The sequence below is a fragment of the Hyalella azteca genome, unplaced genomic scaffold (assembly GCF_000764305.2).
Source record: "Hyalella azteca isolate HAZT.00-mixed unplaced genomic scaffold, Hazt_2.0.2 contig5432, whole genome shotgun sequence".
Taxonomy (NCBI): domain Eukaryota; kingdom Metazoa; phylum Arthropoda; class Malacostraca; order Amphipoda; family Hyalellidae; genus Hyalella; species Hyalella azteca.
This window is the reverse complement of record NW_025935622.1, coordinates 27,578-46,116: the sequence shown is the minus strand read 5'-3', so window position 1 is coordinate 46,116 and position 18,539 is coordinate 27,578. Positions and strand designations below refer to the sequence as shown.

The window sequence follows — 18,539 nt, the reverse complement described above, 5'->3', positions numbered from 1 at the left end:
GGAAGTACAAATATCGACTGTGTTTAATAACAATTAAATTTAATGCATTTTGTTTTACAGATGACAGTCTCGTGCAGCGCGGCCGACGTAAAACGGTGTTCGCCCGCCATCTTCATTCCCACCGACTCGCCCTCGAGCACGTTAAGCACCTATGCAACCCAGAAAGAAAAGTCTTTGGCCTCATCTGCGGAGTCCAATGGCATTCAAGTCGGGCCAGAATACTCCATAGCAACGATTGCAGCATCAAACGAACGGCAATCCTTTGACAAAAAACAAAGTTTTCCACCTGGGCCTGAGTCTTTGACAGCCTTCGCGGCTATTGCAACAAGTTCCGATAAATCTAAAGCGAAGAATTTACATTCAAATTCTAATTCTAAAAATCCATTCTTCGATCACTTCGAGACAAAAATGAAGAGTCGTATTGTGGGATCAACAAATCGAAGACCTGCCGCAATGTCCAATCATGGCAATGAAGTTTCTTCCGAATATGAATACGTGGATGATTATGAATATGAAGAAGAACCACATTTACAAAATAGCCCCAAGGTTTCCTCTTTCCATTCCCTAAAAACAGATCAAGGCCAAGGAAATTACCAATCTAAAAGTTTTGGAGATTTCTCACGATCAAGTAGAACAAATAACCCAAGACAAGGTCCTTCCCAAGTACGAAACTCTTTAAACCCTACTGGATTTCAACAATTTTCTCCAGCAGGGATTTTCCCCATTCACCGAGGTGGACCGATTATTAATTCAACCCCAAGACCTATATTTTTCACAACTGCGACCCCCATTTACGACATGAGAACAGCTAAAAGAATACCTCTGCCAAGTTCTTTAGATCACAATGTTCACACTCAATCATTAGACCGCCATCCAATCGCTTCACACCTGTCTGCCAACAGGTTTAGAGTGAGACCAACAGCAGCCGCCTTTTCTGGTCATCCTCAGCTTGTATCTCATATTAACAATATTGGTGTATCAGGATTCCCCCAAGCTGGCGCTGCTAATTTCAATAATCTTCAAACTCGCCCGTTTCATCAGAGCTCACTTGAGCTTAACCCATATGCCCATGCTTTACAGCCAATCAGAAATCAATTCCCACCCATTCAAAGTGTGAATCCTTCTTCTTTACCGCTTTTTCATACTGGTTCTCAATCCTTCAGTCATCCTCTTAGCCCTCACGAAGTTAGACATTTACAATCAACAGTTTTCCCTAATTCTTTAGAAATTGCAACTCCTCTCATCACTTCTCCTTTCCATACACCTCTTGAAAACACTCGCCTATTCTCTGGTTCCACTTCTCAAGATTTGAGTCGACCAATAAAGACGTCATCTACTGGTTTTAATTCATTAGAATCACCTCAGTCCAGGCCTATTCACAATTCATTTGAACCAGCCCTTCAAGGTGCTAATGGCCTAAGACTCCATCCTCATCAAAGTTTGAATGACGCATATTACAGTGTAACAACAGCACGCCCTAGACCTATTGACTCATTGCTGTTGCATCAAAGTCAATTCAGCAGAATTCCCCAAACAGCAATTATTAGATCGACACCTAAACCTTTGCCAACTCCTGATGATCGAATTAACCAGTTTTTTGAAGATCATCCACTAGCTGATATTCGTACGAGACCAATTTCAAATGGAGTCTTGAATGCTCACATGTCGTCGGAAGTCAATTTACAACGGCCAACCATTCGTTTTCCAAACCGAGATGTGAATTCTGAAGATTCTCGTTTCCGTCCAATATCCTCGTCTACACAAAGTTCTGTTACTGACTTTCATACAACTGTCAGACCACAAACCACAAGATCACAGAGTGTAACCCAGAGTCAAGACCGACCTCCATCCCGCAGACGACCTGCCAGTCAGTCGCTGAGACAGCACCAACGTCCAAATTCTCAAGCTCAGATCCAAAGCGACCGGAAGCCTCTCACTACTGGAGATTTCCCACGAAAAAATTTAGTTTCCTCCATCGGAAACGACCCAGCGAGCGGCAACAGATTCCCTACGTCAACATTAAGTCCTATTAATTCCCATTCTGCGGCTTTAAACAGTTTCACAACTGCCCGATCCCCCTTGTATCATATTCAAACTGGTTTGAACGATGAATATGAGTATTATGACGAAGAATATTATGACGACAATCATGAATCTGTGAATCATAATCGCAAGCCCCAATTACCGAAAAGTGTTCCGAAACCATACAATGATTACGATGATTACTACAATTCCGACGATGCGCCAAATAAACCACTAAGGTCAAATTCCATTGTCACAACACCAAGACCAAATGTCCCCGCGAACCATGAAACAAACTCTCTTTCAACTAATAATCCGATTTCTGATCAAAAGCCACTCAAGGCAAGTGGTCAGTCAAACTTGACAACTAAACAACCAATTCCACGGAAAAGACCGCCTCGGTTACCTGCTCGGTCCCGAACAAGAACAACGACTCCTCTACCTTCGCATGATTACGACTATGAAGAACATGGTTCCGATGACTCGCCGGCAACGAAAACCACCACAACGGTTCGGCCTACCACCGCTGCTAAGTCAACGCCTAGTCGACAAAGTGTAAGAAGTAGGATACCATCTAGGAAAAGAGTTACTAATACCTCAAAAGATGATCAAAAAGTTAACGAGTCCACAACGGTTTCTTCTACTGAAAATGATCGTGCAACCACCACTCGAAGGCCGAAGCCCATGGCAGCAGGAGGAGCTCCGGCTAATGATCGGCTGTCTTCTTTAAGGAACCGATTGAAAATTCGTGCAAAACGAGTCAAGACCGCCGCCGAAATTGAGTTGGAGGATGGAAGCGATCCATCAACGCACAACAAGTCGTTAGACGAAGAACAAACATTTGATGAAACAAATCCCGGAGCCCCTACGATAGTCGTCCAAGAAATACCTGAAAGTGAAAATGAAAGCACAAGTGATGAACCTCCAAATCCAGAAAATTCAACAAATGTTGAAGTAGATGACACGGAAAAGAAACCTGCAGGTAGAGCATTTAGAAAACGTCCTCTGGACCCTGAAGTACGTGCAAGATTCCGAAAGTTTCTAAAGAATAGAAGAAAAAAATTAGAGATGACCGATTCAGAAAACAAAAGTAATGGTAAGACCTTTGATAAATTAGACCCAATAACCAGTAACAATCATGATGAAATACGGGAGGAACATCAAAGTAATGAAGCATCGAGAGATTCGCTTGCAGAACCAACTAATATTCTATTAGACTCTTTAAAAACACCCAGCACTCATGGCGAGTCCATGGAGCCGATGCAAGAAAGTTATAACGATACATTCCCTGGTTCGACTCCCAGCGTTGACAATGAGCCAATTAGTAGTTCAACTGAGAAGCATTCAAATGTGCATCCTCCTGCAGCACCAGCATTTGCTCCTACCAGTGATACTACTAGACCAGCCTATAAGAAAAATAATGCAATTACGGTGTCTGAAGAAAGCTATTCCTTACTGGATGAGTCCATCAAGGATGAAAATGAGCTTTATGAAAACCAAGAATCGAGATTAATTAGTGAACGAAGACAACGGCCTTCAATTCAGAAACTTGTTAACATGTCTGGGAATGTTTTGACGCTCGGCTCTACTAAAAAAGGAGATGAAAATCGAGATATTCATATGATTGCCAACACAGTAACACCTGAACCCAATAATCGGACAATAAATTTCTCTCTGTCGGATGCAGTTTCTAAAACTACATTCGTGAGTCTCGCAACAACTCCAATTATGGTATCTACAAAGATACTCACTCCTGCCCCCATATCCACTACCATTTCTACTACCACTCCAATTTCTACTTTCACTACTTCCACGACTATGATTCCTAATAAGAAAGTTTCAATTTTTCGGGACGAAAAGCTCAAGAAAAAATCTTATGTGACTTCGAGTTCAGAAGCCACAACTGCCGTACCTGCAGATGACAAAACAGACCTTGCTAAAGTCATGCTCGGTGATTCACCAGACGTCAAAGACCCTCGTCCCAAGATGCCGCACCGAGTCGCCAAACCTGTCTTCAACTTTCAGCGGAAGTATTCTGCTGCTTCGGAAAAGAAACATTTCATATCAGCATCGGATTATGAAGGCAGTGCTGAAGGGATTTCCCGAGTAGATTTAGTATCCTTCACCATGTCAACAGACCCGCCTCTGTTGCCGCTGCAGAAATTGATGCCTTTTCATAAGTGAGTTTGGCGAAGAACTGTATAAATTAAATATCTATTTATAATTAAACTTGCGAAATGTATATTATCTCTAGCTAGCTCAAGTTTGACCACGAGATTTGACGTTCGATATTTTACTATAATTCTATTGTTGTGAAAGAAACCAATGAATGTAAATTTAATAGATATGGTTTTTGAATGATTTTGTTGTTATAGTTGAAGTGTCCAGAATCACACCAGACAAATTTCCTACTATTATATTGTTCTTACTAGAATGTATGGATTATTATTGAAATATCAGCTGAATTTCCTCTGTGGGATTTATACTCAATCGAAATCCCGACTACACCAAAAAATTTTGCAACTTGTCGCAATAATTTTCTGTTGAGCTCTTATTAATTGTAATTTATCGTGAGACGTACTTACCAGTTATTTATTCAGAAAATTTCAGTATCATATAGTTAACTATCGGTTGCGGCAACTTAACTATTTATTCGTTAGTGAATTTTGTTACATTCCTTCACGCTGTTCCAGTGAATAGGTTCGTCAGTACGAGGGGGGACTCGAAAGAATCAGGAATTGTTTTCTTCATAAAATCATTCGTCCAAAGTCTTCTTTTAAAAATTTCTGGAGTGAACGAACTCCAAGTTACTTGGAACAGTTCCGCTATTTCAATACTTCTACGTCCATTGCCATGGATTAGGTTCCTAATTTTCTTAACACTTTTTTTTGGTCGCCCCACGTAAGGTAGTCAGTTTTGCTAGTAATGAACGTAATAATGTAGAATTTTCCCCAGCTATAGCTTTAGTTATGTTTTAGGCTAATTTATTAGCTCGTGAGTATTACAACTTGCATAGGTAATCATTGAAAATAATTACAGAAAATTTTTTCACGTAGTAAGTTTCCGGTTAAACAATTAAATTTGTTGGATCAATTCTACTAATGACATGTTTGAGAAAGCTTATTCCACTCTCGGTATGTAGTAATGTATGTTTTTCTAAGTGTTCATGTATTTTCTATTAATCAATTTTAGTAACTTATTAAATCCGTTATATATGAATTTATATAACAAAAGGATTAGCGGCGCTGTTGCCTGAATGAGCTAGTTGGTCTCAGTCGAAGTTTTACTCCCGATTTCTGCGTCTGCAAAATTCCGTTACATTTCTAATGTGCAGCCAGTGTAACATCATCAATTGGAAAAGAAATGTACTTGTATTTTACGACTTAACTCCATCAGTAGGTACATAATATGAGAAAAAAAATGAAAAGCTTCCATAACTCTTTAACAAGTGATATTTGAGTTCAAAACAAGCGGCTGCGATTGGCCGGAAGCTGAAATATTAAGAACGTCTTGCTGCGCTAAATTGATAATCTGTAATTGTGCTCCGGCGGCAGAGTATCTATTTTAGTTTTAATTTAAATTCGAATAGGTCAGTCGGTCGGTCTCGCCGGCCTAAAAATCATAGCTTCGAGATATACATATTACATAATGGTAACTTCTAACGAGAGAATCCTGTGTATAGCCGTATATAGAAGTGATATATCATAGTTCGTAATGGAGAACAAGTTATTGTGATTGTAAATATAGTAAGTACCTACATTTCAATGACAGTGTGTTTTCTTTCAAACGCGTAACTACTTTTTTCATTATGTAATTAATTAGTCACTGCAATTTACGTTTCAGACATTGCAAAACCGCTCGGGTCGATTACATGCTACAAAAAATATTGCCTGAGCCATGCATTTGTTCACTTGCATGAGTAATGATTTACTGAAAGGCTACATACCTAAACACCTTTAAGTCACTTTTCGTGACAATCCATTACCACACCTGGTCCATTGGTCAAACTACGAAAGGGGGAGAGCACGACAGCCAATGATCTGTTGACGGCCCACTTGACGCCAGCCTCAGCCAACAGCTTTACATAATCAGTGCCATTTTGGTCGCTTCGTTTTCTGTCAATCGACTAGGATGTCTTTATGAAACCTAACTATACCGGACTCGTAATTTCAACATAGTAACTAACGTTAGGATAGGCTTCGTTAGAACTAGCGGCAAAGTCAATTGCTAAAGCAGTTTTCTCAACATTTTTTGTAGCGCGGTTTGATGCTCTGTTCATTAGTTGTTAAACTGGAAATCGCGTCACCGGGCTAAATATTTGAAGGATCAGTGTCAGTGTATATACCGTAAATTTCCAACATAATCCTTTATTAGGTAAAAGTTAGCGACACGAGAAGTTCTGCAACCCATCATTTCTTTTCTTTAGAAAGTATCAATCGATGGAATCGATCACGAGAAATTTTTTATTCTAGCATACAATTAAACCTATAAGAACAGCAACACGGCCGAACGCCATGCAATGGTATGACTTCTAATGCAATTAATTATCTAATTAACCGGCATCTGATCATTATTCCCTTTTAGAATTCTCTTATGGTCTTAGCTTCCCTAATATCAAGTTCCTTGTATGTTTTGTCGTTGTTCGTAACACGAAGTTCGAGCGATGCTCCTTAAACAAATTTTACCTCTTATGGCAGTATCGAATCTCCTTACACATCCCTTGTTAACAAATCAAGCACAATCACTAATTCTCATTTATTACTCCAAAATCGTGTGATGAACTTCCTCATCCTACGAGCATCCTTGCATCTCTATGGAGGCAAATCGAGCCTGATAGGCGTGACTCTGAGTATTTCAACTTGGTCGTCGCCGAGGAACACTGCAGTCACCCTGACGCAGTCGACGCAGTAGTGATACAGCAGGTCAGGACAGTGCGCGCGACGGTAATGTGACCGTACATCCGAGCCCACGCTGCTTACGATCAGGTTCCGGAGTCCTGAGCTGTCCTTTGTAAACTTCAGTCTGAAAAAAATAACGCAATTATGAATTTAGATATAGTGAATTATATTATGAATTTAGATATACGGCGAATTAACGCCGTTTGTTGATATTCGCTGATCCAGATTTGGTAGTAGGACTTAAGGTAAGTAGACTAAGTCGCGAAGTGAAGTACTATTCATCAGTCACGCCGGGAATGATAATATCATGATATTGTATTATAATTTTTGCAATGGGTGCGTAATTTCTGATCACACATAGTCTGCGTGAATTAGAAAAAAATTTAACTGTTTAATCAACGAACAAATTTGGTTTAAAATTCAGCAGTAAATAGACAATAGACCAATAAACCTAATATAAACCCGAATCAACCATGTATAATATAATAAAATATTCTAAAATGTTAGACAAATTGGTTCAAAATTATCACTTGAAAGAAAATTATTGTTGATTCATAGTTAGAAAATAATCACGAAATGCCAGGTACTAAAAATTAGCTAAAAGTTAATGCGCTCACCTGAATTCTTCCTTCTCAGCATTAGAAGAAAATCTGAGCAGTTGTTTCTCAGCCACAGGATTGACCACGACATTCAAACTTCGCTGCTGCGCGTCTTGCAGCCACTGGGCTGTGCGAACACACACTTGTGTCTGGTCTTCGAGTTCCTGTAGAACTTGACCCATCAGAGCAGCATTTTTCATTTGTTGAGAGGAGCTCAAAGCCACTGTTGTGCACGTACTCTTCGAATCATAAGGCACTTTATTGCTTGCTTTTAAATCCGAATCTGGAATCGTCAAGGTTTCCGGAACACATGAATTGCATTCAAAATCTTCTTGGACAAGACGTTTTGAACTTTGATGCAATTTGAAGATTTTTTCTGATTTTAACTTTGCTTCATCTACAGGACTTGTATGAAGCAACAATGGATTAGTTAGTTCAGATGATACGCTAGATTTTCCATCATAATCGGCGATGAGATTTTCTTGTGAGAGTTCCACAAGATTTTTGGTATTCAATGAAGAATTCTCATTTAATTCATTGCATTTGGGCTCAATTTTTTTTCTTGCAATAGCTTGTTCACCACTGCAGCTGCTGCCTGTGCGCGCAAGGACGCGTAAGGAAGAGTCGTCGTGGCTCACAGGATTGTCGTAGGCTGGTATGAAAGGTTTTATGTCCAAGATAGGAGTACCATCTAGCAGATCCACGCCCGAAACGTGCACGGTGTCGCCTGAAGTTACCATTCATCAAACCTTTATGCATACTAATAGTATCATTAAAAATACATTTAGTAATAAAATTCAATAACATGATTGACACTAACCTTTAATTTGCTAACTACATTCAGACCGTGGGCATGATTTACAATAGAGTCAGCCTAACTTTCAGTTGCCCAGCAATATACTATTCTCTCGTCAATTTATGAATTATGTTATGGTCACAGTACAATTTATCTGTACTGTTTATCACAGTACAATTTACCCTATTTGATTTAAGTAGATTAAAACATACAACTTACCAACCACAGAGTTGAGTTTAGCAAGCGTGAGTCCTATGGGGTTAGGTCGGTGAGGAGACCTAGTGGCAAACACCCCCAGCTTGTCCCCACACAGACGAGGAGGCGACACTTTGGCTTTAGTAAAGCCTTTGCCATTGTCATGGAATATGAAGAGCAGCCTGGAGTGTTTTCGTAGTATTATTCTTACTTTCAACCACAATATTTCTATTTGAGTATAATAATGGCTTTGTAAACACACTAAAATGAACTTTGAACTTGGTTGTTCTGTTAAGGTTAATAATCAACACAGGTGCAATGAAAGAAAGAGATATTGTGCAGCAGCGGCTGAGATGACAAATCAACATGATGCATGAACTATTTTAATTCTATAGTTGATATCTATTTAAATGAACTCCATAGGAATACTGAAATAATTTTTAATATTTTTAATTACCTTTAAACCAAATAATTTAAACTTTAAACTATTGTATATAATAATAAAAATTACTAATACATGGAGTAGAAAATAATCAGATAAAAGACATTGGCCTTGGCTTCAAAAAGCTAAATGATCAGCACCAAGAGCATGATACCAACCAGACATGAGAGTATTGGTCCAAGCCTTCTAAACTGTGATGAGGATTGTTGAAAGTATCTGAGGAAATGCGAATGCTGCCATTGCTGTCAGACGCCAGACATCCTTGCCGGGGAGTGCCACTCTTCTGCACAAAGGCTGATTTCATGAATCCTGTACAAAAAAATAGAACCTTGGGAGAAGAAGCAAACCTAATTTGCAGTAAATTACACATTTATATTATTCAAATATGGACATGAATCAGCAATTCATATGCTTACTATTTTTGCTAATTCCAGGTTTATTTCTTAGAAAGAATAAATACAAATGAGAATCAACTTAGAATGCTTCAGTCATAAATGAGGCATGTTAGTGATGTACACAAACAAAAGAAAATTAGCACCTTAAGAAACGTACCAATTGGATTTAAGCTGAAACTGCATACTATTTGTTTATCCAGCTTCAGAGGCACTCTTTCATCCAGAATGTTGACACCATCCTCATCTACCTTCTGTACATTCTTGTGGACATTATCTTGCAGAAGCTTTTGGATTTCATACACATCCTTCTTTTGTTTGAAAGATATATCTTGGATTTTTTGCCTGCCAATATTAAGAAAGTGATATACAAATTTCAAAATTAACAAGAAAGTTTCAGAGATAATGATCATGGCTATGCAATCTCAAATATAAAGTAATGAATAAGGGCAAATTAAAAGTTATATAGAATTTATTTTCATAAATTTTGAAGAGATTCCTGCCAAATGTACCCTGATAGTATGCATGTAGAATCATTTTATGGACATCTTCTAAGTAAGAATAACCATTTGGAATAATATATTATTAACTCAAGTTGGGATATAATTCCCGGTTTCTGCAGGGCAACAGTTAGATCTTACAAATATGTAAAGACAATTAGGCAGGTATATATATTTACTATTTTGACTAAAAAAATTGAAACAATTCACATGCAATGTTAAAGAGAATGATCAATATGTCTATATTTAACAAAGCTCATCTAAAATGCTTTGGGACAGTGGGCTACAATACCTGAGATTTTTTATTTCCAATCTTGCAGTGGATAGTTGCTTTTCAATACTTTCAAGCAATTGATTAGTAACCTCACCATAGTTTTTTATAGAATTACAATTCATTGCAATAAGTTATAGATGCACTTTGAGATATATTCAATTATAATGAAGCCTTAGTTGGTTAGCACTTTGGCTGCCTTGACTAGAAGATAGATTCAAAATAGCATACATTCTTTGTTTTGCAAAAAAATGGTTTATTGATTAATTACATGTTAACAATACCATAAATTTTTTAGCTATTTGATTTGCTGTTTATCTAGTGGTCACTAGTCATTTCCCTACAAACAAGAAAACCCAGAAGCAAAATTTCATGTCTCATGATGTTCAAGACTAAGAGCAAAATTATTTTCACACTAATATTCTAAAATTCAAACACACTATACCTTTATGGCATTGGCAAATGAGTGAAAGTGAAGTCCAATTTGGAATATTTTACAAAATTTTCTTAAAATTCTAGGTAAAAACAATTGTTTCACATGTGATTTTCAAAAATCACTATTAAGAATAGGAAATTTTCCTTTTTTTTCACCAAAAAAATTAGGAAAGGTTTATAGGAATGGGCAAAATTGACAAGATTCACAGGCATTTTCAGCCATATTTTCCAGTTAGGAGTGAAGTCTATTAATAGTGTGCAGCAATGTAACTATGCACTTGCTTAACTGGCATTCAATTTGGATTTTGGAATATTGGGCAGATTCAATTTCAAACAATGTAGGAATACACAAATATTTTGCACTTTACAGATAATTTTCAAAAATCTCTGGCAAAAGAGCAAATGCCCATGCTATGCTTACAAGTTGCAATCAATTCTGCAATCAAGCAACCTAGACTGGAATTTTCCTATGTTTGAATGAAATATAGTGGCTCCAAAGTGACCAATTTTTTATACATTGTAATCTTGCAGTGAAATTATATAGTTTTATTCCCAATTAGATAGAAGATAGTTCAGCTAGTGCAAATTTCTTGGCTTCTGTCAATAATACTCTAGTTACGGCACCAACAGTAGATATAATGCAAGCCAAATTCCTCCCAGGCAGGCATGGAATACGGTATATCTACTTGGCAAGCCGCAGCTGAATTTTTTGAGCTGTGGTTTTATGGATTTGCCAGCCGTGATTCCATTTCTTTGAGCCATGAATTCCATATCTTGGCCATAAAATGCCATTTACGAGCCACAAACTTATTTACCAAAGTTTATGTGTTATCCCAAATCCCCAATTCACCCTAAAAACAGTCAAACAGTAACACTAACACTTGTCTTCACCTAAGGGGCAACTGAATACATGATAATACAGCCTGCCTGCTCTGGCGTGACCGCAGCTATGCAATCTTCAAGAACATGTTTCGGGTTGGCTCGTTGTTATTACATTCAGCAGGATATTTTGGCAGGCGTGGTGAAGTACTGCGGACTGCAGACGTTTAAAATTTTATGAAACAAAATGCTTGGGAAGTGCAAACCGCAATTTCTTCAATCAAGCAAAAATACATGACATTAGAGCCACGAGATTTCATATCTACTGAAATTATACGAAATTAAAGCCGTGATATATCAGAAAAAGAAACGAAATTTTCCAAACCAGCTACCTGGCTACCAATTTGAAATATAGGTATGGCAGAAGTATCTAAATACACTGGTAAAAACAATCATTTCAAGTGTTATTTCAAAAAATTGCAGGTGTAAAAGACTTTCAATTACTTTTCACCAAAGAAATTGGTAAAAATTGACAAGAAGGTAGATTAGAATCATTAGATCATTAGAAATCTAGAAGATAGATAGATAAGAATGGATTATATTGGCCAGAAATTCCAGAATTACATGTGTTTTTGTCTGATTCACAGGCATTTTTTTTTTTTTGTCAAATTATCCCCATAGGTTCCCATAGACATACAGGCATATGTAACACCTTGCCAAAGTTCTTCAGTAAATTGTAGAAAAAAACATTTTTGCCAGAAAGCTAAAATTTTAGAAAATCACCTATGGATGTCAGATGATACTTTTTTTCATGTTGTTTTAGCAGAATTCTTACAGCTTGTTAGAGTTTCAAAAACATAAATTCACAAGACAACTCAGTGAACTCAGGGCTGGAAAAGTCCTATTTCTTTCTGAAATATCGCGGCTCTAATATCATATCATTTCATTAGGTAGGTATGAAATCTTGTGGCTCTAATGTCTTAAATTTTTGTTTGATTGAAAAAATCAGTTTGCAGTTTGCAAACATGTCATTTAATAAAATTATCAACTTCCGCAATCTGCAGTATATATGCTTCATTAACTTTAATGCTCCCACCTCCCACCCAAATAACATGCAGAACGTAATAACAAGTCAACTCAAAAATGTTTCCTCCAAGAAGATCGCATAGTTGCAGTCATGTCAGAGTGGTCCTACTGCATTGTTCAGTTGCTGCTCAAGTGAAGACATGTGCTAGTGACTGTCTTTTGTAAGGAACTTTGTAAATAACATGGGACTTTGTAAATAACAAGTTCTTGGGTAATGAATGGTTTTTCATGACCCTGATAAGGAATTCATGGCTCAAAGAAATGAAATCACAGCTGGCAAACCCCTGAAGCCATGGCTTGAAGAAATGGAAACACATCTGGCAAACCAATGAAGCCATGGCTCAAAAAATCCAGTTGCAGCTTGCCAAGTAGATATATTCCATGTGAGTGAACTCACTAATCAGTAATTCACTGAATAGTGAGCATACTCAAGTGAGACTGACGCAGTGACAGTAAGTGAGCTGTGAGACTCAGTGAGTCAAGTCATTGCTCCAATCTTCTTTTTTGTCCTCAAGCAAGTCTCTATCACCCTGACTCAGACAGCCACCACAGGCATGGAATATACAGTGGGAGGAAATAAATATTTGTACACTTGAAAAATCATATTTTAATGTATGTAAGTACACAAACTTAACAGGAAAAGTGATTTAAATTATGTATAGACATGCATAGTATTCAAAAATACTATCGAAAGAAATTAAATCTCAATGCAACAAAAAACAATGCAACTTAATGCGGATTTATTGTTTTGTACGAATACTTTTTTCACCCGAAAAGTGAACATGTTGCATTGTTTTTTGTTGCATTGAGATTTAATTTCTTTTGATAGTATTTTTGAATACTATGCGTCTCTATACATAATTTAAATCACTTTTCCTGTTAAGTTTGTGTACTTACATTAAAATACGATTTTTCAAGTGTACGAATATTTATTTCCCCCCACTGTATCTACTTGTCAAGCTGCGACTAGATTTTTTGAGCTGTGGCTTCATGGGCTGTCCAGCCCATGTATAGGTAATACCGTATATTCTCATGTTAACTTGAGAAAATGTATTGGAAAACCAACCACTTTACACCTTGCACTGCAGTGAAAATTGATATACTGAGCTCATCAGAAACTTTCGCGCTTCCAAAATCAAGCGTGGTTTGAAATCCAATAACGTGTTGGCAACGCCTCCGTCAATCAAGTTCACTAGTTGTTTATCTGTAGTTGACAAATTTGTGCAATGAATATGTTCTAAAATAAAAAAAATCATATCCATCTTCACAAAAATTCTCATGATTGGACAATGCCAAAAAAGTTTTTGATATCACACAAAATTATGAGATAAACTGTCACTCTTGCACTGCATACAAGCACAGCGTGCTTCCATGAAAACATTAGACATGGCGGCGTCACACACTTTTGTTTTGGTTCTGTCTAGTTTGATTTCACAATAAATGGATTTGATCCACATTCCATACTGAGATTTAAATGATGGAAAGTTGTTTTAAATTATAAACACCCATTGATACACATCCAGATATGAATCTTTTCATATTTTTGCCCTATTTTGCTGATATTGTCTAAATAAGTTCACTTCATATTCTGAATGATTTCGTCTCCCATCCCAAGATTTCAAACGTCTCATGTCTTTTAGAAAATGTTCATTGTTTAGAAGCAGAAATTTTTTTTTAAATCAAAATGCATTTAGTCATGTAACATGTGGCTTATTTAAATTTAACAGCTTTGATGCATTGATATTTAATCCCTAAAATTTGTGTATTAGTATTAAAAATTCATAATTTGATGCATGAACAAAATAGATAATTAATTTTATCCATCAGTTAATAGGAAGCAAATTTAATGATTAGTTATGAATACCAGGAAAAATCATTTAAACGGTTTCACAACTTGAAGGACCAGCCCCTAAATGAGTAAGCAAGAGGTATTTGTGATTTTAATGCTCAATGTTTGCCTAGATTATATTGACCAGTCAGTGGCAGAACAATGCGACACATTGGCAGCTAGCTACCCAAAGCTTGCCGCTCAGGTTACTTTGAAAGGCCTTGGCACATATTTCTAAAGCTACTTGATTTTTAGAAATATGATGCTAAAATTAATGATCCATATTAGAATTCAATAGACATAACGCTTTCAGAATTAATTTGAAAAAGTTGGCACCTTATGATTTATAATTTACAATTTATAATTTTGCAAATTGCATAATGCAATGCACAAATTCAAGATCACCTATGAGTATGAATTTAAATCTCATGACTAGAGAAGATTTAAAAATTTATTGTACTACTATCGCATAAGCGTGATATAAGCTTTTTGTCCTTTCGATGAACAAAGTTTATTTAGGTTCTATATACCGTAATGGGTAGAACAATGCGACATATTAGCAGCCATCCAACAATAGGTTGACATTCAGCTCTTGATAATGCTAATTAATGGCATAAAAATATTGTGGAAGATACATCTTCCAAAAGTTTCAAAGCAAAGATTTTTATTTAAAGGATTATAAATCACTTTGTAATTGTTTAATCCCTCTTGTAGGTATAAATAAACATCACTCAATTCATTTTAAAAGCATTTCATAAATGAGCATTTGAACATTTCCCAAATTAACAAAATAGTTTGTTTGAATTCCAGATTTCTACAAAATATTTCAAACCTCTATCAGAAATAACATCACTCTCTTAATCTTATAAATAAATCACTCTCTTGCTCTAAATCAGTGGTTCCCAAAGTGGGCAATATCGCCCCCCTAGGGGCGGTGGAAAGATTTTGGGAGGCAGTAAGGAAGAAGAGGGCAGTAGGGGGGCGGTAGTCCGAAGTCGATGTCAGAAGTGCGAACATTTGTTTGACAATTTGTACACAACACGCGCAGCACATGACTCCCAGCGATGGTTTTTTTTTCACCCAGATCTATTTTTCAACCGCTCCTGGGTTTACGTCTCTGACAAATTAACGGCCGGTCTCACGGCCAATTCCCAAATTCANATCTTTAATTTTTAAAATTGCAGGGTACTAAATTTCAAGAAAAAGGCGTATGTCTGTGGGGGGGCGCTAGAAATTCACTAGGGAGCCAAAGGGGGCGCCAGCCTGAAGAAGTTTGGGAACCACTGCTCTAAATATACAAATGATAGTAGATTAGTTGGACTTGGATACCGTAAACAATGATTATTCCATTAGATTATTCACCTGGAGGCGGGAATGAAGCTATATCAGTTGCACGCTTGCTCTTGTGATGTGTAGTTCCACTTGCCTGAGTTGCGTGTTTAGTGTGCATCTTGGAAACTCTGCCTTGCAGCGTAGTTGTAATTAATTTATGTAGTTTAGTTCACTGTGATCAACTTGAGAGACAAATCTTCAACTAATACTTTTTATAAGATTAATTAAAATTGTTGAGTGAAAGGTACAGGCATGCAACTTCCAAGTGATTGCATTATAGAAACTGAGCCAGATAGCATACACATTTTAAATTTTTAAAAAATTCATTTTTTTTTTTTTTTTGCCTCAAATAATGTTGTTGTATCAAGAAATTGGTCTTGGTGGATGGAAACAATATATGAACCACCAAAATTAGAATTCCATCCTGTCCAGCTGTGATTCCATTTCTTTGAGCCGCGAATTCCATTTCTCAGCCGTGAATTCCATATCTTGGCTGTGAAAAGCCATTTATGACCTGCAAACTTGTTATTCACAAAGTCCCATGACTCCCATGCATACTAAGTCCCATACAAAAAACAGTCACTAGCATTTGTTTTCACTCAAGCGGCAACTGTACAAGTGATAATGCAGTATGACCATTCTGACATAACCGCAACTATGCAATCTTCATGGAGGAAATGTTTCTAGTTGACTTGTTATTGTGTTCTGCATTTTATTTTGGTAGGAGGCAGGAGCATTGATGATTGAAGCATATATACTCTGAGAAGCACATATAAACTTTGAATTGCATAACTTAGCAGCGGAAACTGAAAATTTTATGAAATGACAATTGACATGTTTGTTAAGTGCAAACTGCAATTTTTTCAAACAAAAATTTATGACATTAGAGCCATGAGATTTCATAGCTACTGAAATTATATGATATTAGAGCAGCAATATTTCCCAAAAAAAAAAGTAAAACTTTTCCAGCCCTGAGCCACTATGTGACTGAGTCCATGACTATACTATTTTAAATAATAAAATAATAACGGTTTCAAGTTTCAATGTTTAGTAGGCCGTAGCCCATAGGCCTGTTGCCAATTCTTAACATTGCAAGCCAGAACATTCACAGCATTTTGCAGTCTCAAACTCGCAACTCAGAACTCACTGCTACAATTCTGGTTTGCTTAACTGCCCTGGTCCACTCAGCCTCCTTGCCGATTCAGACCATAAACTGGCGCACAGAGCCAGGATCAAATCCGCACCTCTCTGCTCCAATCCTGGTACCTACTCTGAACTGTGAACTTTACCCACTGGACCCCCCTGCCCAGGGTTTTGACCAAAATTTTGACCATAACTGTCAGTGATATATATACTGTCAAATGGGGTAAAAAGGGATGGTTTTGAGAGTTTTTAGTTAATAACGTCTTACCATGAAACATTTCAGAAACAATTTAAGGCTCATTTTATAGCTCTTTGCGAGGGCTATCAAATGGCATCTTCAAAAAATTCCATATGCTATTTGTAAGGTGCCAGACGCAAAATAAAGCTGTCCCGAAATCCCCCTGGGAGCAGGGTAATCCGGGACACTCGAAATAAAACCTAATTTCAAAGTATTTTAAACATGCAGAGTGTACTCACCTATTACCAGCAGTACTCCAAAGTCCTCCACTTCCTTTTAGATGTAACGTAACAACAAGGAGCTCAACAAGCTTCTTTAGGGAGTGACCATTGCATTAAGATAGAGTGAACAGGATGTTAGGAGTTTTGCCTAACATCCAGGCTGTTCTGCTCCCCAAGAAGATTTTATTCAAATTTAAATTTTCACTTAAATTTAAAATTTAAGCATAAATCTCTATGATTAACCCATATTTATCTTAACTGCGGCCTTTGCTAACAGAGGATCTGCTGTAAATGTGTTTTAGGGTTGTCCCTAATTACCCCGGAAATTGTCCCTAATTACCCTGGGGGGTGTCCCTTTTTACCCCTTCCTGCAGAAATGGCTGTCATTTTTTCAATGAGATAGGCAAATTCCGTCAATTACATTTTCAAGCCCACACCTGGGTGCAACTTTTATGCAAGTAAAAATTTTAAATATGGCAAATAATTTTTTTGCTCCAGACCTTAGCAGAGGTATTTTTCTGAAAATTGCACTTTTCACATTTTTTTTCAGCAATTTTTTAGAGATAGTAAATGTTCGATTTCTTGACTAGCTTTATACATAATAGGAAAAATGTTGAAGTTTATGCCACTATTTTTAGTTCTGCTATATTTTGATTAGTTTAGCTGCTACATCATTTCTACAAAATGTGGGATGCACATCCCGATTTTCCCCGCCTGTTCCTTTTTACCCTGTTTGACAGTAGGTATATTACTAAATTTACTATTTGTGGTTTACTCGGAGGACTCAGAAGTAAATAATTTAAAAATGTCTTTGTTTTGCAACTAATTATGCCTGAGCACGCCGATGCCGCAATGCACTGTCTGCATGGCAGCAATCAGCATGATAGCATAGTGGCAATTGATAGCATCAGTCACGTCTGCAGAGGAAGTGCAAACTGCAAAGAAATGACAATGCTGGTCAATGCCTCAATGGCAATGATCTGAAGTTATTCTAAAGTCTAAACATTTTATGATTTAAGTTTAGGAAAAATATATTCATACTGCAAAATAAAGACCTCAGTAGGCTCAAAGAATATATTACTATGAACAAAGACCAGTAGACCACCCCAAGTCCGTGCATCTGAAGATGATATTCCACTTTCAATTTGGGCAGAGCAACTGAGAGCAGCTAAGAATGTAACAAATGAATTCAAATGGAGACAAGCAAAAATTTCTCTCCACCTTATGACATTGAATATAAAGACAGTCTTATTGTTGATGAAGAATGGCAAACATTTAGTGCAACTTCATTTTTCAATTTGATTTTTGATAATGCTCTATAG

The 18,539-nt window shown here is 37.1% G+C and overlaps 2 protein-coding genes across 3 annotated transcripts in view; one reads left to right on the top strand and one right to left on the bottom strand.

The window, feature by feature from the left end:
* The window catches only part of LOC108666341 (mucin-17), a 78,522-nt gene extending 72,730 nt beyond the window's left edge, over nucleotides 1-5,792 (top strand). For both annotated transcript variants that reach the window (XM_018153188.1, XM_018153189.1), the window contains one exon: nucleotides 61-5,792. In XM_018153188.1, coding sequence (XP_018008677.1) covers nucleotides 61-4,206 — 4,146 coding nt within the window. In that variant the 3' untranslated portion in view covers nucleotides 4,207-5,792. The remainder of the gene's footprint in view (nucleotides 1-60) is intronic.
* Nucleotides 5,793-6,369: 577 nt separating this feature from the next.
* Nucleotides 6,370-17,327, bottom strand: LOC108666320 (tRNA (adenine(37)-N6)-methyltransferase; the record flags this gene model as incomplete). Its single annotated transcript, XM_018153165.2, has 6 exons — nucleotides 6,370-7,044; nucleotides 7,538-8,246; nucleotides 8,535-8,692; nucleotides 9,111-9,261; nucleotides 9,505-9,689; nucleotides 17,236-17,327. Coding segments are annotated over 6 exons (1,506 nt in total), but the record flags the coding sequence as incomplete, so codon positions are not given.
* Between the last annotated feature and the right edge of the window lie 1,212 nt (nucleotides 17,328-18,539).